At 33.0% G+C, this 24,593-nt stretch overlaps 3 protein-coding genes across 3 annotated transcripts; 2 read left to right on the forward strand and 1 right to left on the reverse strand.

Annotated features, from left to right (window-relative positions):
- Positions 1-626: 626 nt before the first annotated feature.
- LOC7463898 (sm-like protein LSM8) lies at positions 627-3,151 on the reverse strand. The gene is made up of 6 exons (XM_002299954.4): positions 2,981-3,151; positions 2,652-2,747; positions 1,639-1,679; positions 1,482-1,556; positions 1,103-1,155; positions 627-971 (listed from the first exon to the last, which is right to left on the reverse strand). Exons 2-6 carry the CDS (start codon positions 2,686-2,688, stop codon positions 881-883), a joined length of 297 nt encoding a protein of 98 aa, XP_002299990.1. The 5' UTR covers positions 2,689-2,747; positions 2,981-3,151; the 3' UTR covers positions 627-880.
- Positions 3,152-7,683: 4,532 nt separating this feature from the next.
- Positions 7,684-13,897, forward strand: LOC7496781 (gibberellin 2-beta-dioxygenase 8). The gene is made up of 4 exons (XM_024593803.2): positions 7,684-8,130; positions 10,905-11,406; positions 12,922-13,243; positions 13,366-13,897. Exons 2-4 carry the CDS (start codon positions 10,946-10,948, stop codon positions 13,588-13,590), a joined length of 1,008 nt encoding a protein of 335 aa, XP_024449571.1. The 5' UTR covers positions 7,684-8,130; positions 10,905-10,945; the 3' UTR covers positions 13,591-13,897.
- A 6,231-nt stretch (positions 13,898-20,128) lies between these two features.
- On the forward strand, positions 20,129-24,120 carry LOC7496782 (protein PMR5). The gene is made up of 5 exons (XM_024604149.2): positions 20,129-20,956; positions 21,067-21,238; positions 22,006-22,184; positions 22,288-22,446; positions 23,549-24,120. Exons 1-5 carry the CDS (start codon positions 20,616-20,618, stop codon positions 23,880-23,882), a joined length of 1,185 nt encoding a protein of 394 aa, XP_024459917.1. The 5' UTR covers positions 20,129-20,615; the 3' UTR covers positions 23,883-24,120.
- The last annotated feature ends 473 nt before the right edge of the window (positions 24,121-24,593 follow it).

Genomic DNA, 24,593 nt, shown 5'->3' on the forward strand with positions numbered 1-24,593 from the left:
TTAGACTTGCATTATTAAATAAAAACTCTCAAAAGGAGTCAATTGATAGACTTAGAAAACATTTGGAACCTAATCATAAAATTCATAGGTCTGGAATGCAATTGAAAATGGTTAAGAAAAATTGGGATTAAATTGAGGTATCATCCCCTTTCTTTTTATAAGAAAAATACAGAACTTTTTTGGTTTATAAAAGACAGCACAAGAGATTAGCAGTTACTCTTGGTTGGGACTTTTATGCTAACAAGAAATAATTTCAGAAAAACAACTCAGAGAGATCAGAAGATTTGTGTTTGGTGTAGCTAAGGGTTTTGAACGAAAAGAATAGTTAATTTGAGATTACAATTTAGATGGTTAATAAGAAGCTCAATATATAGCAATGGAGTTCAAGAAAAAATATCAAACCAAATACAAACGTGTGCGTTCAAGTTCAGGTGTTTAAGCAAGACGAACCGTGCCAGTCAAAAGAGCCTGCAGGAGCATGCATTAAGATTTCATGTTCCTCTTGATTAACTTCCACAACGCCGAGCTTCCTGTCTCTCTAAGATGGAGGTCCCATGCTTGACAGAGTACAATATAGCACTTAAAATTTTTTGAAAGAATTTCAAATGATAATAGTAATAATAATATAAAAAAGAAAGGACCGGCGCTGTATTGCTTCAGATTCAATAGTTATATCAGAAGAGTCAAAGGAGAAATAATAAGCACTAGTAAAAACTGAATAAATTTGATCCCAACTCTACAACAACATGATATTCTGCTACGGTAACATTTAGAGCAATAAATTACTGGCCATTCCGCACACCAATCTTCCAATACATTTTCTTTTGCAAGTACTTAACCCATCATATGTTCTGCGACAATTCAGCTTCCTTATATCAGATCAATGAATGACAGGCTTGAGTGGATGAGCTCTCAGACTAGACAAGTCAAGGTGCGCATCAAGCTCTTCATCAAGTTCCCCAACAACGCCTCTGAAACAAACAAGCAGAGAACTTACTGTGGGAAGTAGAAAGTTGGGAACTGAAATGGTATCAGCCTTTCCAATACAGCAACACTATGAAAAAAAAAGGAAGGAAAGAAAGAAATGGAAGATGGGATTTACATGTTGTCACCCCTTATTATGTACAAGCCCAACACTAGTTGTTGAACACCTTCCTGCAAAATCAATCGAGCAAATTATTGAAGTGGCACTGAAAGGAAACAAAGATGTTTGCTATCTTTCACTCTTCAAAGCATAAAAACTACTCAGCACTGTATTAAACCACAGAAGAGGAACCTAAATATTGTAATTAGAATAAAAATTAGTTAAAATTACTAAAACATTCCCTAAGAAAGTATGAAACTACACTGAGCTTAGCCAGCTTAAACCAAGACTAATTCACATTATTTTAAGTTTCAGCAAATTCCTTTCTTCTTTCATCACTAGGATTCATATGGACAAAGGAATAAAATGAAATCTGAAGCTAGGTAAGGATACAAACCTTGGTGGAGTAAACACGCTCGTGAGATTCATCAAGGATAATATTTGTGGCCTGGTCGAAGCCTTTTAAGACTCCCTAAATCAAAAGGAGCCTCTTTACAATTAACATATTATAGCAAAAGATCACATGCATGTATTAGAACTATATAATAACGCACCACTATATTCCGGCCGTCATTTGTGATAATTGAAATTGTTTCTGCACAGGGAAAAAATGGCAATAGAATAAGAAGAACACAGAATTAAAGAAAATATGCCCCACATGCATAGACAAAGTGTGTGCCAATTAAGCAATAACAAGTACATTCTGAAAACAACTGTTTCAAAAATCTTGCTATGAACCCAACTCAAGTCAAGGCATATGCCTCAAGGCTTAAGAATAGTCTTCATCAGGCATCAGGCATCAGGCATCAGGCATCAGGCATCAGGCATTGCTGTTCATGAGCCAAGCCACACCCTACGTCGCTCTCTAAATTGTGAAACCTCTGCTTATGAGCTGACTCAAACTCTTATCATGGCTTTAGGCATATGCCTCAAGGCTTAAGAATAGTCTTCATTAGGCATTGCTGTTCAAAAGCCATGCCACACCCTAGGTCGCTCTCTAAATTGCGAAACCTCTGCTTATGAGCTGACTCAAACTCTTATCATGGCTTTTGGCATATGCCTCAAGGCTTAAGAATAGTCTTCATTAGGCATCAGGCATTGTTGTTCATAAGCCATGCCACACCCTAAGTCGCTCTCTAAATTGTGAAACCTCCGCTTATGAGCTGACTCAAACTCTTATCATGGCTTTTGTTATTTTTCATCTTTGACCCAGGTCAGTTGAAGCTAGTATTCTTTTATAATGTTTCATATGCTGTTAGCTTCTATAATATAATCTGTCATTTTATTAAATTTCTAACTGCTTTGTAAGTTTTTTAGCATAATTTGCGAGCATACAACAATACCAAATGTTTTACCTCAAATCAATTGTTATACTACACCTGAAATGTTTATGCAGGAACACAATGCTTATGAAATGTTAACAATTAAAAAATGTAATGTCTACCCCAGCTCTTACATTAGATCTGAACAACTAAACAAGCACATCAAAAAGGGAGTAAAACAACTTGCATCACACATTAGTCTAATATAAGGATCAAACCCAGAAGCAATAAAAAAGGTTTCTTACGATCTACGAGAGACTCGAGTCCTGTTCCAATAGACATTTTTCAAGTCCAAAAACTGCTGACTCCCTCGCAAGACTGGTTGTGAAAACTTTATTTCTCTGTAACAAAAGCCCATTAGTTCCCAAAACTGTTACACGCAGATAAAAAAGCTAAGCTAAAATCCAAACTCTAAAATCAAAACAAGTGAGAGCCCGGATAGTAAATTGTAACGCTACAACAGAATCACTGACGGGAAAACCCGAAAATCGAAACATTTAATATGAACCCAAAAATAATGTAAGTTTGAAAACCTAAAAAAAAAAATTGAAATCTAACGTAAAGGGATTTTTACCTGTTCAACTCGATTTGTAAGCTTCTTGCTGTTTGGATTTCAATAGAAAAGGAGCGTTTTTAACTAAACTACGAGGCGGAAGAAGTTTGAGAGACCCGGGAGAGATCCTCCACACCTTTGAGTTTCTAACACAGAAGAGGCAGAGAAAGAGGGTTTTGATGGTTTAAGAGGATTTGAAAGATCTGGGCTGGATTTAGCACACAAAGACTGAGGCTTCACTTTTATTGATATGGACTGTCTTGTGCCTAGAATTGGGCCTAATCTAACCTTTCTTCCTTTTCCTCCCCTTGTTTTCGGCTGCATGATATCATATGCATTTTGTTTTGTTTCTGGCTTTAAAAGATTGTCTAGCACTATTCAATTTCAAGAGTTAAATAATTATTTTAGTTTGGAATTATTTTGATGGTTTTGATTTTAATTTAAAATAAATTTCAATTTCTAAAAAATAAAGAAAAACAAATTAGAGGGGAGACCCTGTGTTTTATTATAGTAATTCTTATTAAAATTGATATTTTTACATCTTAATTAATATTCAATACTCGGGAAGATAGCACTGTGAACATCTTGAGGAATTAATACACTAAAAGGAAGAATGAATGCACCAGCAGAATCGAGGCAAGGAGATTTCATTGATCAAGTCATAGTTGACATGGATAAAGAGAGGTTCCTGATAGAGGATTTTTACTGTCAATCTGATCTCTGGAATCTTATTTGCTAGCTTTGAGTCGATTTCAGCAGCACTAACTAACACTAGCCCTGAAGTTAATCGGAGATCATCCTTCAGTGTTAGAGGAGTTGACAGTAAGTCTAGGAAACTCATATTAACAACCCTACTGATTAACTTCATAAATTTAACTTAACATTTCTGATTAACTCTGTCAGGTTGGGCATGCAGCAATTCTGAATACGAGAGAAAATCTGGATTCTCCACTAACATGGATTGAGCATAACTCAATGACTTTTAACTTCAGGTCTGTTCTCTAATCTCATAATTTTTACTGCTATTTTAAGTGAATTTGATTTATTACAATAATCTTATGAAACTTGATTAATTGGTTGTGAAATTATAGGTTATCAATGAAACACTTTGGTTCGGAAACATCGCGCCCGGGTTTGCTACGAAGATCATCGCAAGATATATAGGTGAAAGGTAATATTATTCATACAACTTTTACACTTCAGGTCTGTTCTCTAATCCCACTACATTCAAGGATCCACTTGAGTTCAACCCCTGGAGATCGAAGGTGTGTGATTCCACAATGAAATAAATTTAAATACAAGAGGCAAATTATTATTCATACAGCGTACGTCTGTTAATGTTTAATGAAATGTAGGAATTTGATTCATTTGTTGTTTCTAAGAACTTGATGCCTTTCGTTGGAGGAAGGAGAAAATGTGCAGGAACAGAACTCACTATATTGTTAATGGCAAGTATCTTCCTTCAAAAATTAGTCACCAAATACAAGTAGTTAAGTCTTAGTTATATGTGCTCATGTTCAGATTTGTTGCATGTAGATTGCTGATAGTTTCTGGGTTCTGATACGTGGAATATAATCAAGCGATGAAACATTGGAAGAAATCCTAGACGGCAATATCCATATTTTCTCACCAAAGGGCAATTAATCATAGACATGTGTTATATTTTTATTCAATGTTGTGATTGACTATATATTCAATCAAGCTTTGGATGAACTCTTTACCTTGTTTTAATTAATTGAAGCAATAAAGAAACTGGGATTATAGGGATTAAATCTTTTTAAAGCAATTAAATGATGTGTAAATCATTCTAATTTTATTGGAATATTTTTCACATATCTAGAAGAGTTATGATTTGAATGATTGGTAAAAAAGATAGGTTGATAATATATTATTAAACCATTCAAGTTAAACATAAAGGTTAGAAATAATATTTATAACGTCGCCACAAACTTATTTATATAATTATCAAAAACTTATTTTGTATGGTGATATTTTTTGACTTATTAGAACTAAGAATTGTGGTATTTTTATTGTGTTGTTAACATTATCAAAATTATATTAGTCATTGATTTAAATATTTTTTTCGTTTTTGTGTTGAGTAGATGATTCCAAGTTTAAAATTTGTTACTTGAATTCTCACTTGTATTGTATGCTCCTGCATTAAATCTCCTGTTAATATTTTTGAATCATATTTCTCACACGATTATTGATGCAACAATAACATTTCAAGTTTTCAGCCTTGTTTCTAACACTTCAAGAAATTTCAAGCTGGTCCAATGCTCGGATGCTAGAGCTAAACTAGAAAATTATCATAAAGATGATAAAAATATTACAAGGATGGTAGTTAGAAATTGGTAAGTATAAGGATCCTTGTAATAAAAAGAAATAATCTGTGGGCAAAATTGTTAATTCAAGTCGTTTCTATAGTATAATTGAATCAATTACGTGGTTTAGTGTTTTATTCCAAATATAAAAATTATAATAAATTATCAATTAAATTCAAATCACATGTGGAATTGAATTTGATTTTACATGTGATTTTATTTTTAAGCAGGTTGTAAGGAAACTACAAGTCAATTTTTTACTTTCAAACTAGATCTATTATTTATATTTGATCAAAAACAAGCAATTTATATCAAAATTAAAGAGATTTATAAGAAAATCACATGTGGAATATCTATTTTTTACATATTCCTCAGCCAGATACTCCCCCTGTTGAGCCGCAACAACTCTCACTAGTAAAACGTCTGTAAAGTTCAGGACTGAGACTGGATAGAAAGTTGCGCTAAAATCACTACATTCCCACCATTAGATGAAAAAACTTTCCATGTTATCACATATCTTGAGAAGGCGACTCAAATGCTACATGGAGTGTTAGCCGTCGTTTCATTCCCCAAGACGATCCTCCTACTCGTAAAAAGAAGGCACCTAGAATCAAGAGTTCCAACGGCTCTAGGAGGGATGTCTAAAGATCTTATGGGAAAGATAAAAATGGTCTCTCATGCTGCAGGCAAAGGCTTTTCAAAATCTTCGCGTAAAATACCCAAAAATTTAAAGAGCTACTAATTGATTGACATTTATTGATATTTGTTTGTTTGTTTAAAACTACACTTCAAAGGGTTGGTCATGATAAGGTTAAGACTCATCATCTCTAGGCTCAGCAAAGTGCTGAGCTGAGATGCCTGTGGGTCTAGCAAGTTGTCACGTCCAACATTAACACTTCGATACTAGAGCTAAACTGAAAAATTAACATAAAGATGGTAAAAATATTACAAGGATAGTTATTAAAAAATGGCAAATATAAGGATTCTTGTAATGAAAAGTTAAGATTGTTAATTCAAGTCATTTTCACATGTATTCCAAATAATACTATTAAATTTAATTGTGTGGTTTAGTATTTTATTCCAAACATAAAAACTATAATAAGTTATCAATTGAATTCAAATTATTAATTTAATTTTACATGTGATTTTATTTCAAATAGTTTGTAAAAAGATCTGGAGGCCAGTTTTTTACTTTCAAACTGGATCCATTACTTATATCCCATCAAAGACAAGCAATTTATATCAAAATTAAAGAGATTCATAAGAAAATTAAGTTTCTTTTTTAATTAGTTCTCTTTATTGTACCAATTTTCAACATGCATGGAATTACTTTTTAACATGAGTCATTCACATTTTCTCTTGAATTTAAAACACAAGAGAAGAAGTAGATACATAAAATAACAAATATGTTTTTAAAATAAATTTACATGCATTTAAAATACAGTGTGTGTGTGTGTGTGTGTGTGTGTGTGTATATATATATAAAGAAACATGTTTCTTCTGATTTACTGCGTCGTTCTTTTCACCTTCACTACGAATTCAAAGCCCAACCCCACAAATTATTCTCCTCTTTCTTGAATCTGCAATTGTGTGGTTGTTCGGCCCTTCAAATGACAACAACAACAACGATAAAAATTCAATGCCCACCACCGCCTGATCAATCCGCCAGCACCTTTTTGTCTTTCTTCTCGATTTGTCATCAATTACAACCTTTCGGCCTTTCCCTCGATCGAATTTTTCAATCACTAATATCCCATTCGATCATTTCATCATATCGAGCAAGTTCGTTTACTTTTGATTCAATGAACGAAGGCAGTATCGCAGAGACTTAGTGGATGCTCTTTGAACAAATATTATATTCCTAAATGCTTCTTCCCCATTCCATTATAAAGGAATGGAACAAGTGCCAAGCACAAAACAATTGACTAGCTAGGGTTATTTTAGTTTTTTATTAAGCATTTCTTAAAAACAATTATTTTAGCACCGTAAAGTTGATGTAAATCCTATTATTCTTCTTTTAATACATGATTAGAACGGACTAATCATATTAATCTGTCAGAATTAATTGTTGATTGCCCGGCAACGACAAGAACATTACGGGACGCGGCGAGGGAAGTTCCTCCCATGCATCCGCCTTTCTTTCTGCCGTTTTTATTCGAATGCCGTCATGGTGAAATTATTTCTCATATACCAGGGAAACTAGTGAAAGCTGATGCCCTGGTAATTATAGCAAGTACAGTGTACAGTCAGGACAATGCCCACGTGGGCAGCTGTGATATTCCTGTAATGAAGAGGACCCTAGTCCTAGAATTCATTGATTTCCTCACCAACCTCCACTATATAATATTTTGGTTCAGGAGAAGATATACTTTTTTATATACTCCAGATGCAAGTGGAATCAAAGCCAAATTATTATTATTAATAGCATTTTATATGTGTACAGCTCTGGTAGGTAGAAATTAAAGACCTGGGAGGCTAAGAAAATGCCTCCAGCGAACCTTGGATCCTACCCCCCCTGAGTCTTGCCATGGAAGAAACGCAGCCAGAAACGTTGATCGAGACGATACCATCCAGCAGAAAATGCAAGATTTTGACCCTGTAACTGTCTTAGATCTACAGTGCCTAGACCTGGATAAGCTAGGAGAGGTTTGCAAAGACTGGGGCCTGTTTCGTTTGGTCAACCGTGATGTTCCTTTTAGCCCTTTTGAACCAACTTCAAGACCTTGCCAAGAAGCTTCTCTCCCTTTCTTTTGAATCCAAACAAGCGCTGTTGACTAGCCCTATTTCCTGCTTCCAATCAACTTTCTCATCGGTTTCATGCTCAGATCAAATGCTTGATACTTTCAGGTACACTTTCATTTCCATCTTGTCCCTTTTTTAATTTGCCGACCATTGCCAACTTATTGATTCTTGAGATTTGTACTTGGATGTATGATTTGTTCAGATCACTAACTGAAAATTATGATTCTCTAGGTTTGAGAAAATATGTATGTGATTAGATTTTGAAAAAAATAAACCGACATAATTTCCTACCATTATAACTACTTTTGATATGGTTATAAAACTCGAGGCTGACAAATTAATTTAATACTCAGTCTATTTAGAATTTAAATCAGTTTGATTTATATAAAAATTAAAAATATTTAACTTAATCAAGTTAAAAATCTAAGTTAATCTTTGTCCTAGTCAACTAGGAATAAAACAAGATAATTTTATTTTTTTCATAACATTTTTATTTTAATATTATTTTTTAATTAAAAAAATTATCAGATTAAATTAACCGTTCTAATCCAGGACTTGAGTTTAGTTCCAGATCAATTTCTCAAGCTAAACTATGCTTGTGATAGAGGTTAAAGTTTTAATTAATGGTAATTAAAAACTTGAATGCGAGGTTTTCAAAATCAAAAACTTTTGAAGGAAACACTTTTATGGAACAATGGCATGAATAATGTTGAAGATATGGAAGTGTTGTACTTACTAATTTGCGAGCTTAGCAAGTTGATAGGACACGTTAGTGAATTAACGGATCTCGTTTATCCCAAAAAAAAAATAAAAGAAAGAAAGAAAGAAATGGTTAATATAATGCTAGTAAGAAATCTTATGAAAGTCTCTAGTGTTAGGCCATGTTTGTTTTTTTATTTTAAAAATATTTTAAAAAAATTAATTTTTTTTTAAATTAATATTTTTTTATGTTTTTAGATCATTTTAATGCGCTAATATTAAAAATAATTTTTAAAAAATAAAAAATATTTTTTTGATATTTTTTTAAGTGAAAAACACTTTGAAAAGCAATCTCAACCACACTCCTAAACAAGCCCTTACTAGTTACGTAATATTTCTGGAGATAGGGTTTCATTTTAAACTGTGCAACAAAAATTATATAGAATTATTTGTCCTTCAATCATAGTAATTATTTTTCGTTACTTCAATTTTATTTTATTTTTTTGGTAATTCGGGGTGTCCGGGCCAGCTTACGCGCATCACAATTAATCCCCGGATCCACTGAATATCTTGCAAGTCCAGTGAGCATGTAAAACACCGCGGGGATGACAGGCGTGCACAGTAAAACTTGAAGCCTGGTGCAAAAGAAAGGAACAAATTCCTTCCACCGCTGGGCCACAACCTCAAGTGTCAATCTTAATAATTTTGATTTCAATGATAATGGTAAAAGACCGTTCACACATTCGTAACATTTTCTCCTCACTTTCGGGGGTGCTTCGTGAATATAATAAAATACCATAGAGAGCAATTGTAGACAGATTCCTCATATATTTTTTGCACTTTTATATGACAAATTATTACATAATTGGTGTGGGAGTATTTTTATTTTTCTATTTGAGTGTTCTTATTTTTGTTTTTTTTTTATCATTTGAGTATGTTAGCTTAATTTCTTACTCTTAATATTTAAATGCTTCTATTAGATTTCTTTATATATATATATATATATATATATATATATATATATATATATATATATATATATATATATATATATTGATGTGATCATTAAATTGATATATAGATGACATTGTCACATGTATATTTAAACTTTTTACTTTTTTTAATGGATGTGTGTACTCTTTTTTTTTTTTTAATTTGATTGTTTAATTTTTATATTTTTATCAATTGAACACTAATGATTTAAAAAAATATATTTCACATCACTATATAACCACATTTAATCAAATCCAATAAAATTAAAACAACAAAAGTAAATAACATTTAATCTAATTAAAAAAAAATTTATGATATTTTTTAATATTAGAAAATAACTTATTTTAAAAAATCTAGTTTTGAGAAAAATTATTTTCCGAGACAAACAAAATGGTAATAGTACAAACAAACAAGTGGTGTTTCTTGAAATCTTGATTTTGACATCTAAGGGATCTTAGGGTATTTTCAAGGGATTTACTAAATAAAAAGCCAAGAATAAAAAATATATTAATTTGACTTTTCAATACTTGTTTTACACGTTGAAAAAAAAATACTAAATAAAATATAATTTCTGAAAAAAAATATTATTAGTACATATTTGCAAAAATACTAAAACCTTATAAAATACTATTTATTGAAATTATATTTTTTCACTTGTTTTTTTTTTTAAAATCTATGTTTTTTTAATTTGTTTCCGATGAAATTATTATAATCTTATGATCCGTGTCATGAGTTTAGCGAATTCACTCGGGTTGATTAAGATTAATTTTTTTATCTTTTTTTAATTAAACTCTTTTTAATTTTATCATTTAATACTAAATTAATTGGAAATCATCCAAGTTATTTATTTTAAATTCATTAAATTAACCAGATTATATTAAATTATTAAAATAATTATAAATCAAATATATTAAAATACAATTATCTTTTTTTAAATAACTTTTCACTGTTGAAGTTCACGTGAATGAGTTCATATTAATAAAACAAACTATGCTTATACTATTAAAAAAATCATATTATCAATTTGATACTCTCAGAAAGCCATAACTTGAGGATGATGGTATTGCCGGCTAGCACGTCAGTGGTGAGAGTCCCAGGGAACACGTGTCGCAAACATACGAGGTGGACCCTCCTTAAGACGCATTCAATAAATCTCATTTTGCTTATAATTTCCTTTTATCTTGCAGCTCTGCTTATCCTTTTGGTTTGAAGGCCAAAGAAAATAAGCATGTCTGAAATACTAAACCTTAAATCCTACCCTCCCGTGTTTCGCCAACAATACATCGGAATCCAACAAAACTCCGGCCTTGACGATACCACCGAACAGATTCAAGAAGTTGTTAACGATGATGCCATTCCGGTATTAGACTTTCAGTGCCTAGACCTGGGCAAGCTTCAAGAGGCTTGCGAAGATTGGGGATTGTTTCGTTTGGTCAATCATGGGATTCCTCTAACCCTTATGAGCCAGCTTAGAGACCATTCCAGAAACCTTTTTTCTCTTACTTTTGAATCAAAACAAGAACTGTTCACTAACCCCATGTCGTATTTTTGGGGCACAACTGCCCTGACTCCAACCGGGGCAGCTCTCTCAATAGGACCACAAAACATCAACTGGGTTGAAGGTCTCAATATCCCACTGAGTCAACTCTCTCTGTTTCAAAAAGAAAATGAAACGCTTGGTTCGTTCAGGTACAGTTTTCCAGCATTTTCTTTGTCATGTTTTCGTGGATTTTATGTGAACTTCAGAGATTTGTACTGTTCTTTTAGTCGGCAAGAATGACATAGAAGGGACATCTGCTGATTGGATTGTCTAGATCTTTTGTGAAACAGAAAAGATAGGAATACGGTCAGCATCAATAACTTTTTCATTATTAACGATTGAACTGTTTGATTAAAGTGATGGAAGCAACAATATTCATGGAGGATTTTATTTCTTATAATTATTAAACCACTGAATATCTATTTCCATCATGTGTTTCTTCTGCCTACATTCAACGGCAACGTGGTACCGTGAATTCATGGCACCTTTTAGCAGATCAGTAAAATCCTGTGAATCATAAGGTGCCATGAGAGGCGCAGCGACCACTGAATCATGGCACCTTCGTAAGAAAGTAAAATTCAATAAATCCCCACTGTTTTTGGATTTTAGCCTAACATCAATAGTTGAGACTTGAGACAAGGAGCCACTTGTGCAGTTTCTGGCTGAGATTGGCTTTGCACATTTGGGAACTGATGAGATTGGCATGTGACTCAGAAGAATTCTGGAGGAAAAAAAAAATAGTGATCGGCAATGATTTCTACATGGCCCATGCTTTTAGCTTCCAGATTTTTTTCTTTTTTAATTTAATATTTTTTTTTCAAACCAGTCTAAAGATATGATTTTTTTCCTTTCCATGATTTACCATCGCTTCCATGAAAATTATTTTAGTTTTTTTAATTATATTACGTAAACATAAATATTTTCCTTTGATAAAAAAACATAAATGTCTTGCTTACATTTTATAATTAATAAAAGAAAATGAAGAAATCATTATCTCATTCCACTGTACCGCTCGCCGAAAGATTTTCCCACTAATGCATTGACGTATCGATGTCTCAATGGCAGATTAGCCTGTCATGTGCTACGAATGATTTTATATTTTTTAAGGCTAGTTAATTACTAATTGCATTTATATATAGTTCTGTACAATAAAATTCCTTTCTTATTTATGGTTATTACTCATGGTCTAGAATCGAATAGCACAATCAAATGCTGGATTTATATTCCTTTACACATACTAAGGCAGCACACTGCTAGCTGTGTACTGATTGATGTCAAGTCCCAGCAAAAATGGAAAAATGTCCCATTGGCAGCTCTTGTAGAGTAGAAAGAACGAACAAGCATACATGATCATGTGGTTAATTAAAGCCAAATTATGCTATTCTCCACGTGATTTCTTGTTTAGTGTGGATCCCAAAGATACCATTTGTTTCTCTTTGCTGTTCTTTCATCACATGTCTCTTCTTGCTCATGTAGTTGAAGAAGAACACCGTCTAATTATAAGAAAGAAATTCTCATTTTGGTTTGCTTTTACTTTTTTTAAATTCTGGCAGCTGTTCAAGTGAGAATCATAACCTTGGTGGAATCTGCATATGCTTTATTCTCCTTAGTTTGTTTTTTCTTTTGATGTTAACACCATATTGTTGTTTTCTACGCTTCACTAGAGTTTTGTTGGAAGAGTATGGAGGGCACCTAGCTAGACTTGCAACAACCATGTTCGGAGCAATGGCCAAAAACCTCCATCTTGATCCTGAACTTTCAAAAACTTACATTTCAGAATCAACCGGATTCGTACGTGTTTACCGATACCCTCAATGCTCTATGGAAAATGAGGCCTGGGGCATAAATGTGCACACAGACAGCTCAGTTCTGTCAATATTGAACCAAGACCAAGTGGGTGGACTTCAGGTTCTCAAAGATGATAACTGGCTACAAGTAAAACCCATTCCTGACACACTGGTTTTCAACCTTGGAGATATGATGCAGGTCCGTATAACTTAAAATATTGAGCTCGATAACTTTTTATACATGTTAATTACTTCTTCTTTTTTTACCAATGTTGTTAGATTAATAATGTTCCTAACGAATACTTCAAATCTGTTAATCAGGCCATAAGCGACGACAAATACAAGAGTGTGAAACATAGAGTGAAGGTGAACAAGGAAAAGGAGAGATTCTCCATCTGCTACTTTGTCTTCCCCGCTGAAGGCAGTGTCATACAGAGCTCAAAGTACAGGCCTTTCACATACAGTGATTTCCAAGCACAAGTGCAACAAGACGTAAAGACACTAGGATTTAAAGTTGGGCTTGAGAGGTTCAAGGTTGCTGGTTGATTATTATTATTTTTTCTCGCAAGTCTCCTCCTCTAATTTATTTAGACAGGTCTGTTTTCCAATTACAAACAAATGTTGAAGATGACATATCAATTATCGCTATCTGTTCCGCTTAGTGGAAAACTGTGTGAAACTACATCGAAGGAGAACTAGATTTCGATTGTGATGGCATTGGTACGTACGGCGGGACAAAATAAGCTGGCAAGCTGAGACATCAATCTTTTCATGTGGTTTGACACACGGTGGGCCCGTTCTTCTGTATTAAAAATAAATAAATAAATAAATATAAGCCCATCTCTTGAAATCATGCATCTGAGATCATTTGGGCCAACCCAATTATTTATACTCTTCCAGTCCCAGATTGTTACTTCTCTTCGGAGCTGAGATCTTCCATCTACCATTTTGTTAGCTATTTGAGATCCCAAATTAACAGTGGATTACAAAACCCTAGTTTAGAAACCACTTTGTCTCACCTCCAGTGGTTTGTCGGAGCTTCTGTGTTTTTCCCCTGCATTTCGTTAATTCAATCTATGTTCTTGCATTGCATGAGTTCCTGTCTCCTCGTTGTTTATTATAGTTATGGAATTTTTATATGCACTACTTGTTATTCCTATCTCAGGACTTAGATGACCGCTGTCGGAGATCATAATATTGAGATTTATTCTATAGCCTTTTCTTACTTTCTGAAATAGGTAAGAGGGTGATATGATATTCCATGAACCCTGGTAGAGCTATATATTAAGTTGCCTTTTATGGATTAGATGCTCTACTCGATTGGAAAAAAAAAAGTCATTTTACGCTTTTGTGGATGGATTCGATCGATGGAGCTACCCACAATCGATAATGCGGTGCATCAATTTTGTAGATTTTGTATGTTTCGCTTTTTATACAATTATATCTTTTGATGATATTTTAAAAATTCCAAGTAGCTCAAGGAAAGTTTTATGAATTAAATAATTGATTGATTTTTTGATTTTAATAATTTGATTAATTTTTATTAATCATGATAATTGATATTCGGTGCCTACAAAAGATTTTTTTGATGAATTTTGAAACTCTTCAATGTTTAAGTAAGTATTTTTTTAATAAAAAAAAAACTCTGAAAATATATATGCAGGTAAAAAATTTTGAATTCTTTTATTAAAGGATTTATGGGGTTTTTATAGACCACGAGTCTTGTTCTTTTGTGTAAAAGCGAAGCTGAAGTGTTATCTTGCTCTGATAATATTAGCGAAAGAAAATATTCCTGACACATGCATTAAAGAAGAATAAATATTTGTTATATATCATTAATGAGAGATAAATATTTTTTTACATATTATTAATAAAGAATAAGTGGTAGGGAGTTTTAGAGACTTTTATACGCTTAGAGATGTAAAGAGATAAATATTCTTGACCTTAATATTTTTTTATAGCAAGGGATAAGGGTCCATCGAACCAAGCCCTAACTCCATATCTCGTTTGGGGAGAGTAGTTCTCCCTACAAGAGAAGTTTTTCTTCTATTAATAAGGAGAAAAAGGTTATCTTGGGGCCAAGGATGATTCCCCTAGCACTCTAGGTGTAAAAGATATATTTTTAAATTTTTTAAAAAATATTATTTTATATATTTTTAAACAAAAAAACCCATCCTCAATGTAATAATTTATTATTCTGAATGAAATCCGTAGCTTGGAATCAAACAGTGGACCTTCTCGAAAAATAATAATTAAACAGGGGAGAATGCGAAGCTGCATTAGAGCGGGACGAGGGGCACGCCCCCCTCCAAAGTCTAATTTAGTCCTCGTAGCTATATCTATTTTAAATATGCCCTTATAAAATGATCAACAGGCCCAATGACCCAGTAGTAAGAGTTTGGGACCAAGGAGCTTGCTCCCCCCGTGGTCTAAGGTTCGAGCCATGTTTTTGCTAATATGATGGTCACTGGAGGCTTATACGGTCGTTAACTTCAGGACTCGTAGAATTAGTCGAAGTGCAAGTAAGTTGGTCCAAACACCCATGTTAATAAAAAAAAATATACATGAAATAAGAGTTTCAAAGAGTAAAAGTGAGTTCTTTTAGCAATAAGAAAATATTCCTTCCTCGCGTGATCTTCATTTGATTTTATGTAGTTTCTCATTTAATGTGAATTAAAATAATTAAAGGAGAAAAAAAATTAGATGAAACATTTAATTTTTATTATTTAGACAATAATGTGCAGAAAATTGAAATCATTATATATATATATATAGTTGAATTGCACTTCTAACTCAAACTAAACTCTTGTGATTGTTTGTTTTTATAGCTCTCTAATTCCATCAATCTTATGGTTAATTGTCGTTTTCAAACAAGAAATCAAAGCACTCGGTTAGTGTCTGTCTTAAGCAATGCATAATCAAACCCAAAATCACCATTCCTTATTATTATATATAACACACAAGGTAGGTGAATTCACTATATCTCCATATAAATATCATTCTTCACTGTAACAGTGTAATTATTGTTTTTTCCTTTCAGAAAAAAAAAATTAATGAGATAAGTATTGAGAGTAATACTGATAAGATCCAAAAGAAATTAAATAAAAAATTTAGATTCTAGTATAATTGTGTTTATTATTTTATTTTACTCCATCGAACATACCTTCTAATCCAATCGTTGAATCAAGAAAAAAATTTATCAAGAATTTTCAAACATATCTTTTTATATTGGGTTAAAGTTTCTAGTCAATCTAAATATAGAAAAGTCTTCTGATATAAATCAGCAGATACAATATAAATCTTGTTATTTGTTATCTTTTGACTAATGAATTTTTTATTCAGAGATGATTCTGTTTATACTAATGTAAGGATATTCAATATCTACTTCTGAGAGTTTTTTTATTCTAAAATGGATTTTAATGGAAGCAATAAAAGTTTCCTTATGTGGTAGGAATTATTTAATAAAAAACTAGCTACAAAAGGAAAGCTCATAGACAGAAATAAAAGGAAATTTACCTCTTTAATATTTATCAATATTAAAACGATATCGTTTTGATTAAAAAAAAGATCTGGTTGCATCCTGTTGACTTTTTTTTAATGGAAGTAATAAAAGACTCGTTTGCAACCAGTTGAGTTTTTTTTTTACTAAAACGATGTTATTTTGATAAAAAAAAATTAACCTGGTCAAAATCCGGAACCCTGGCCTTGGACCGACCCGGCCACCAGACAGGTCTAAAAACTATGCATAAAAGGATTATTATGGGTGGATCCTTAAGGGAAACAAATTAGCAATTAAATTCAAAAGTTTTCATCTTGGAGAGGATATTAATGGCGACAACATTTTCCTATCTCTACTAGGATGTGATTTAGGTTACAAGAAGAAATTCAAGCAAAAACAATTATGATGGGGATGGTTTAAATTATTTGTATTAATCTGAATATTTATTTGGGGTTTTATTATTGTTTTATTTTAATTATTTTGAGATTTTAATTTTAGTTTAGGGTTTTGTTATAGTTTGGGTTTATAACAGCTCAAAATCAATATTTAGACCTTAATTTAGACCTTAGTCATGTGTTAGCTAAATTTTAGTTTAAGATTTTTGGTTTGTAGCCTAAAAAATATCTATCTCAGTTATTAGATGGAGGAATATATATTGCTTTCTTTGTTGTGAAATTGAGGAGCCATGGATTATTGAATGAAATTGGTGTTTTGCTTGGAGCAATACGTTTTTCTCCTTATTTAAACAACAAACAATCAAACTTATCAAAGTTGGTGTTTCAGTTCAAGATAATTATCGTGTCAAAATCTTCTATCAAATTTAATTTTTGGCTTTCTAGTATTGTGTCAATCTTGCTTTTGGGTTTTTGGATCCTTATATTTGTAGGGTTTTTATTAAAACAGTCTTTTCCACATGGTCTATTAGTCATTATAAGGTTGATTAGAGATATTTTGGTCTTGTTACATTTTAGATTAACTTACCCTTAAAAGCACAAAATTTTCAAGTTGGCATTTAAGGGATTTTTGATATATTCAACATGCTTTTTTAGTTATTACAAAGTTGAGTGAGTGGCTAGCGCATGAAACAAAAGTGTCAATGAGTGGAGGACGCTCACGCCCTTCTAGCGAAGCATGAGGCATCAACCCATGACCAAAAGCTATCATTTGTGGCGGCATTGGAAGTGTCTCGACATGATCTACCCTATGGTTTGGTGCGTGTGCCTAACAGAGTAGCGGTTGAGATCCGATAGACTTTTTCCTTCTCCTTTTTTTCTCCATCTTCTCCTTGCCAAAATATAAAGATGTCTTTTCATTTGTTTTTTTATTCAATTTGGTCCTCATTTTTTTGGTTACTACTTGTTTTATTTTTTTATTTTTTATATCTTTTTTCTAATTCATTTTTTTCCTCAATTTCATCTCCCCTCATTTGGTTTCATTTAATTTTCATATCAATTTTAATCCTTGTTTTTTTATTGTTGTTTGATTTTTTATCCTTTTTTTCAATTGAATTTTATTTTTAATTTCATCCCTCAATATTTAATTTCATTCCTCAATATTTAATTTCAAGTTGTTTTTATATAAACTTTGGTCCCTATTCTTTTTATTATTATTTCTTTTGTTTTGGATATTTTTTTTTTATTTTATCCCTCAATATTTTGTTGGATGAAAATATCGCTTTGCTATTTTATAAGGCTTGTCTTCTGTAGGTTTAGTCATAGGCTCATGATAGGGTCATGAATTTTAAAAGTTAACATGAGTGGACTTTTTTTTTTTAGTTTGTTTTTTTAAAAAAAAACTCAAGCTCTTCCTTCAACATTTGGTTTATTAAAAATTGGTCTTCATACTTTTCTTTTTTATTTTTTTCTATCGAGTTATCTCAATCTAGTGTCCATGGTCATAGGGTTAACAAGTTAACTCGGGTTGATATGAATTTTTTTTTTCAATGCTTTTTTTTTAAATCAATTTTATCCTATAACATTAGGTTATTTAATAATTGAGTTTTATGATTTTATTCACATTGTTTTTAACAGGATTACCCTAATATAATGACTAAGTCATAGATTTTGCATTTTAATTTGAGCGGGCTTAGGTCTGTTTTTTTTAACCTTTTTTTATATTTTTTTTCATCAGTTCAAGATTGACCATTGAATTTTTTTCATTTCTCTTTATATGGGGTTATCACGTTATCATTTAATTTTTGTTTTGTTATTAAATAGGATCCTTCAAGGTTTGATTTTAAAAAAATAAAAAAAAATTTCAATTTCATCCTTCAGCATTTGATTGATTGAGAATTGGTCTTTGTGTTTTTTTTTCCTCACTTTCCTTTCCAAAGGGTTATCTTAATCTAATGCTCATGATCGCAAAGTTAACACATTAATCCGGTTTGACTGATTTTTTTTCATTGCTTTTTAAATTATTATTTTTTCAATCTCTCCTTTTAGCATTGATTGTTTGATAAATGAACTTCACAGTTTTATTCAGCTTGCATTTGACGATGTCACCCGGTATTACAACCCAGTTGCACATTTGACATACTAATCTGGAAGGGCTCTGGTTAGATTTATTTTTAATCTTTTTTACGTTGTTAATTTTTTTATGCCGGTATATTTATTGTCGTTGTGTTTTTTTATTCATATCATTTAAATCAATCGAGTTTATTAAACTTAGTTGAGTCAATAACTCGAGTCTCAAATTTGTTTAGGTGTTATTTGATAATATGACTCAAATTGCGTTTCATAAAAATTGAATTTTTTTACTTAATTTTTTTATATTTTTGAATCGTTTTAATTAATATATTGTTATCAAAAAGTAATTTTTAAAAAATAATAAAAAATATATATTATTTTAATATATTTTTAAATATAAATTATTTTAAAAAAACAATTATTAAAACACCTCCAAACACCCTTTATCCTTGTTTAGGACCATTAACGTGGTTTTAGCATCTTTTTTTTTACTTTGAGAATTTTCTGTGTGAGGTCTAGCGCGGACCGTCTTTGATTATCTAATTGTCTGTTTATTTTTGTGTTTCAAAAATATTTTTTAAAAAAGTTAAAATATTTTTATTTTTTATTTACTTCAAATTAATATATTTTTAATATTTTTAAATTGTTTTGATATGGTTCTCTCCTTCCGCTTTATTATTTAAGATTATTGCTGAGTGAAGGTGATCCCAATGGCGCAACGGAGCGAGTGGAAGCCACAAACGTTTGTATAAAGCTCAGACTTATGCAATTGGGTTTTTATTGTGATAAAAAATGATATGAAACCGCTGTTGATGAGGCACCACAGGTATCCCAAAAGAGGAGTCGAAGCAAACAGAATGGTGCTATTGTGTGTGTGCACGAAGGATAGCAAAGAGCATTTTACTTTCAGAGGATTGATTCTTTGCTCGGAAGGAAAATCTCTGTTCTTAATATATGATAGCCAGTATTCTTCTCTTTTCTATCGAAGATGGGTGTAGGATCTCAATCTTTGAGGCGCCTCCAGGATTTTACAATACAGACAACACACCAAGTGGAGATGACCTCACCCACTTTCTGTCTATCTTAAATAACATAAAGCATTGGAAAAAAGACAGCACAATGGTTCCACACCCTTTTGGCCCCATTTCTAACTGGCCTCCTCTTCAATCTTCATCTACAGAGAGAGGACCTAGTGCATCTCATGCATTTTTCTCTACTTTTTTGCTTTATAATATTTTCTCACTGCTTCTTTCCACTTTTTATGGAAAGTGTTCGCAGTCAATATCTAGAGTTTCACTTGAATACGAGTGGATCCAAGAACACCCCTTGATTTGTGGGCAAAAAAAAAACTTACTTGCAGATGAACCAATTGGCCCAGATAGAATTAAAGAACTCTGTTCAAAAGTCCAAATCAAAACCTTCAACAATCCATTATTTAACTAAGTGAACCCGTCTCAGCTACCTTCACATGCACACGACGAAACACAATCCTCCTAAGTCCTATCTCCTACTTTTTTATTATTATTATTTTAATCACTCTTTGCTTCCATTATAGCTTTTCAGTACTCCTTCCTTCAACTTTTCTCTCACCCTTCCTCCCTCTAAAAATGTCCCTTGCTTGTTTCCAGTCCTCTTGCAATCTATTAGCATCATGTTTTGCAGTTTTTTTCTTGGTTTTGCTTCAAACCAAGATTGCAACTTCAGCTTTGATAATGAGCATGAGAAACCACCATAACAACTACCACCATAGAAGGCCAATGCTGCACACTAATCAAAGTACCTGTGCATTGTTTGCTGGCTCTTGGGTTCGTGATGAATCATACCCATTGTACCAATCTTCTAATTGCCCAACCATTATTGACGCTGAATTCAATTGCCAAATGTATGGTAGGCCTGACTCTGAATATCTCAAGTATAGATGGCAACCGCTCAATTGTGAGCTCCCAAGGTAACAGACATCATCAGCTGATGCTTGATTCTTTTTTTCTTTTTTCCGCTCTACTTTTTTAGTGTTGTGAAAGCAATTGTGGACTTATGTTTGATTTTTTGGTGGTATAGATTCAATGGGCTTGAATTCTTGCTAAAAATGAGAGGGAAAAGTATAATGTTTGTGGGGGACTCGCTAGGACGGAATCAATGGGAGTCCTTGATTTGCTTGGTTTCATCGTCGGTGCCTCGAACTTCTACACAAATGAGCAGAGGAGATCCCTTTTCCATCTTCAAGTTCTCGGTAAGTTCCCCTGTTTCAACTTTCAAATAGCCACCACCGGCACTGGACTTGAAATACGTATTCATATGATTTCAATGCTTGCCGTTATTTGTGGCCTCCAAGGCAGCAATTTGAACACGGAAAAATGTTGTATTTGCTGGAATCTTTTCACCATCCTAAGCCAACCAATAGAGGCACAAGAAAAATTATGAAAGCAGTGGTTTTTTTTTTTTTTTTTATGAACTTGGATAGTGTTTATTAAGGTAATATTGGTTGTTTTTTGAAATATATATTTTTTTGTTTGGTAATATATTAAAATTAATAATTCAAAATAATTTAAAATAATTTAATTTAAAATAAAAAAATTAATTTTCAAAAATATTGTGCCACAAAAAAATATAAATGGGCATGGTTGTCATGCATTTAGTAATGTCTAACACGGGGTAATGATTGAGATTTAATCAAAATCGGACGGCTACAATTACACTGATTTAACCAGCATGAAAAGTCGTGATCATATTTTTGAGGGACCCCAAACCATGTTGGTGTGCTTTAGCACTGTTGATTCCAGCTGCAATGCATACGCTAGGTCTATCATGACCTCCAAAAGAAATGAGACTTGGATATTAAATATTTATTATTTAGAGGTTATTTTTTTATTTTTTAAAATTTATTTTTAATCAAAATAATTTAAAAATATTAAAAAATAATTTAAGAAAAATCAAGTTTTTTAAAAAACGCGGAAAAAACTGGGATCAGTTTCCTATTCTGGGTTCTGTGCTGTGCAGGAGTACGATGTGACTATTTCATTTTACAAAGCTCCATATTTGGTAGACATAGATGTGGTGCAAGGGAAGAGAGTACTGAGGCTAGAGGAGATTTCGGGAAATGCCAACGCCTGGAGAAACGCCGATGTGCTGATGTTTAACACCGGTCACTGGTGGAGTCACAAAGGTTCTCTCCAAGGGTAAGCAGTAGAATTGCACTTGTCCTGTTTCTAGCAGAATCGAGGGAGAACTAATTCGATTTATTTAATCGAACTCGTGCTGGGGTGATTTGAAAATCGACAGATGGGATTACATGGAGTCAGGAGGCACATATTACCAAGATATGGATCGTTTGGTTGCTTTGGAAAGAGGGCTGGGAACATGGTCTAAGTGGGTGGACGCCAATATTGACACAACTCGAACCAGAGTCTTTTTCCAGTCCATCTCTCCGACGCATTACAAGTAAGTCCCTCTCCCTCTCTCTCTCATATAATTTGAGTTTGGTGCCAGCCAATCTATTCCCCATTATTGTCTGTTTGGGGTTGTTAGTCTTATGGCTCGAAGCACTAAAAGTTCGGTCCAGTCTGAGCTAGTAGGAGCATGATGGGTCCAGCTCGACTTCAGGTTGGTCCAAAGTTGAATAGAGTAAAGGAAAAGAGCATCCTGCAAGTTGCCATTGATAGGAGGTTCCCCAACATGGTCATTTAAAGCAATTAAAATGAATGTCGCGAGTTGATACAATCGAGTAAGGCTACGAAAGGACCTGCCAAAAAAAATTGAGTAGAGAAATAAAATTAGTTGCAGTAGCAACAGCTACGTTGCAATCCAGTCCAGTGCGGATATTAAACTCTCAGCAATGTACAGTTCGTATTTTAAAAATATTTTTTATTTTAAGTTAGTATTTTTACATCATTTTAATATATATATATTAAAAAAATATTATTTTAATGTTTTTACATAAAAAAAACATTTTAAAAAACAACTTTAATTACAGTCTCAAACAGCTCGAACTCAACATGAAAATTTTTGAATCAAGTCAGTGGTGGGATAGAGACTAGAATGACTATGAAACAATGTCAGGGAGAAGGATCATGGGGAACTAATTAATTATACATAAGACTATTTAATGTATGAGATCAGAGGTTTCTTTCCAGCTGATTTCCTTCTTTTTCAAGATTTGGGGTTCAATTTTCGTTAGCTATTCCTTTTTTTTAGATAAAATGAGTATAATTGTTGGTCTTTTAAAAAAAAAATGCCAAAAGGACCACATGGTATGGCAAGTGGAAAAACGTAGAAAGGGACCATTTACTTACCTCAAGTGAAGCCAAAACTACCGACATACTTCAACAGTTATCACATGTTATCCTGTTCTCATACAAACCTGAGAATGAACACCGATCTTTTGTCGGTGGTAAGAAAATTCATCCTCTTCACGTGCTGTCCAGTGGCACTAGCATCGCTCCTTGTTCAATAGGATCATGCATGAATTTAGCTTCAAAACAGTTGAGCATTGCTCTAGTAAGCTGGACATAATGGTAAACATTTTGATTTTGATATGCGGCAGTCCAAGTGAATGGAGCGCGGGCACGACTACAGCAACAACGAAAAATTGCTATGGAGAGACTGCACCTGTGAGTGGATCAACATACCCCGGAGAATACCCTGATCAAATGAGGGTTGTGGATACTGTGATCAGGGGCATGCAAAATCCTGCATATTTGTTGGACATCACAATGCTCTCAGAGTTAAGAAAAGATGGGCATCCTTCAATTTACAGTGGCAACTTGAGCCCCCAGCAGAGGGCCAATCCTGATCGATCTGCAGATTGTAGTCATTGGTGCCTTCCTGGACTGCCTGATACCTGGAATCAATTGCTCTACACTGCCCTGTTCTTTTAAGTCTGGTTTATTATGATTTGTTAACTACTAATTCAAATGGTATACGTATTAGGAGAGCTGCATGATTTGCAACCCTCTGTCTTCTATTGTTGTATTGATCTTTAGACCAAGATCAAGCTGTAGAATATATATGTTCCAGTTAGGCGGCCTTGTAAATTAATGATATTGTTCGCCACGAGAAATAAGATAACTTATTTCTTTGTTAAGTAACGTGGAGCGCGCTTGGCTGATTTGTTCAGTTGATTTATATTCCTCTCTCTCTCTCTTAGTGTTGTGTTTATGAGTGCGATAGTTAAGCTTCAAAAGCTAGGTTGAGATTAAGAGCCCTTAGTCCAGACGATCAACACCTTTCTCTTTTTGGATGGTTGAAGGACTTGGATTAGATTTCGGGCTTTGGCATGAAGTGAAAAGGTGTATGTGATAGAGATCATGGGTTCTGAATTGCAGAACCTGTGATTGAATGAAAAGCATTGGTTCAGGTGGTTTAGGCGACAACTCTCTCGCAAGTGATTGATTATCTTAGTATCTTTGCATTAGCAGTGAATAAATTATAAGATTTATGGAGATAATATTAATAAAACCTAAGAGTAACTGGAAAATCATTGTTTATTGGAATAGTATTCCACAAAAAATTATTAAGCTGGATAGGCAAGGAGTTCTTTTTACAAGTTAATTTAGTTATTTGTAAATTTGTCGGTAATAAATAAGTCT

The sequence above is a fragment of the Populus trichocarpa genome, chromosome 1 (genome assembly GCF_000002775.5).
Source record: "Populus trichocarpa isolate Nisqually-1 chromosome 1, P.trichocarpa_v4.1, whole genome shotgun sequence".
Taxonomy (NCBI): Eukaryota; Viridiplantae; Streptophyta; class Magnoliopsida; order Malpighiales; family Salicaceae; genus Populus; species Populus trichocarpa.

Coding starts and splice junctions, on each gene's coding strand:
- LOC7463898 (XM_002299954.4), bottom strand. CDS start 2,688: ATGTCTATTGGAACAGGACTCGAGTCTCTCGTAGATC. Junction 1,557..1,638: donor ATGACGGCCGGAATATAGTG/GTGCGTTATTAT, acceptor CTTTTGATTTAG/GGAGTCTTAAAAGGCTTCGA. Junction 1,156..1,481: donor AGCGTGTTTACTCCACCAAG/GTTTGTATCCTT, acceptor TTGATTTTGCAG/GAAGGTGTTCAACAACTAGT.
- LOC7496781 (XM_024593803.2), top strand. CDS start 10,946: ATGTCTGAAATACTAAACCTTAAATCCTACCCTCCCGTGTTTCGCCAA. Junction 11,407..12,921: donor GAAACGCTTGGTTCGTTCAG/GTACAGTTTTCC, acceptor ACGCTTCACTAG/AGTTTTGTTGGAAGAGTATG. Junction 13,244..13,365: donor ACCTTGGAGATATGATGCAG/GTCCGTATAACT, acceptor TCTGTTAATCAG/GCCATAAGCGACGACAAATA.
- LOC7496782 (XM_024604149.2), top strand. CDS start 20,616: ATGTCCCTTGCTTGTTTCCAGTCCTCTTGCAATCTATTAGCATCATGT. Junction 21,239..22,005: donor TTTCCATCTTCAAGTTCTCG/GTAAGTTCCCCT, acceptor TGTGCTGTGCAG/GAGTACGATGTGACTATTTC. Junction 22,447..23,548: donor ATCTCTCCGACGCATTACAA/GTAAGTCCCTCT, acceptor GATATGCGGCAG/TCCAAGTGAATGGAGCGCGG.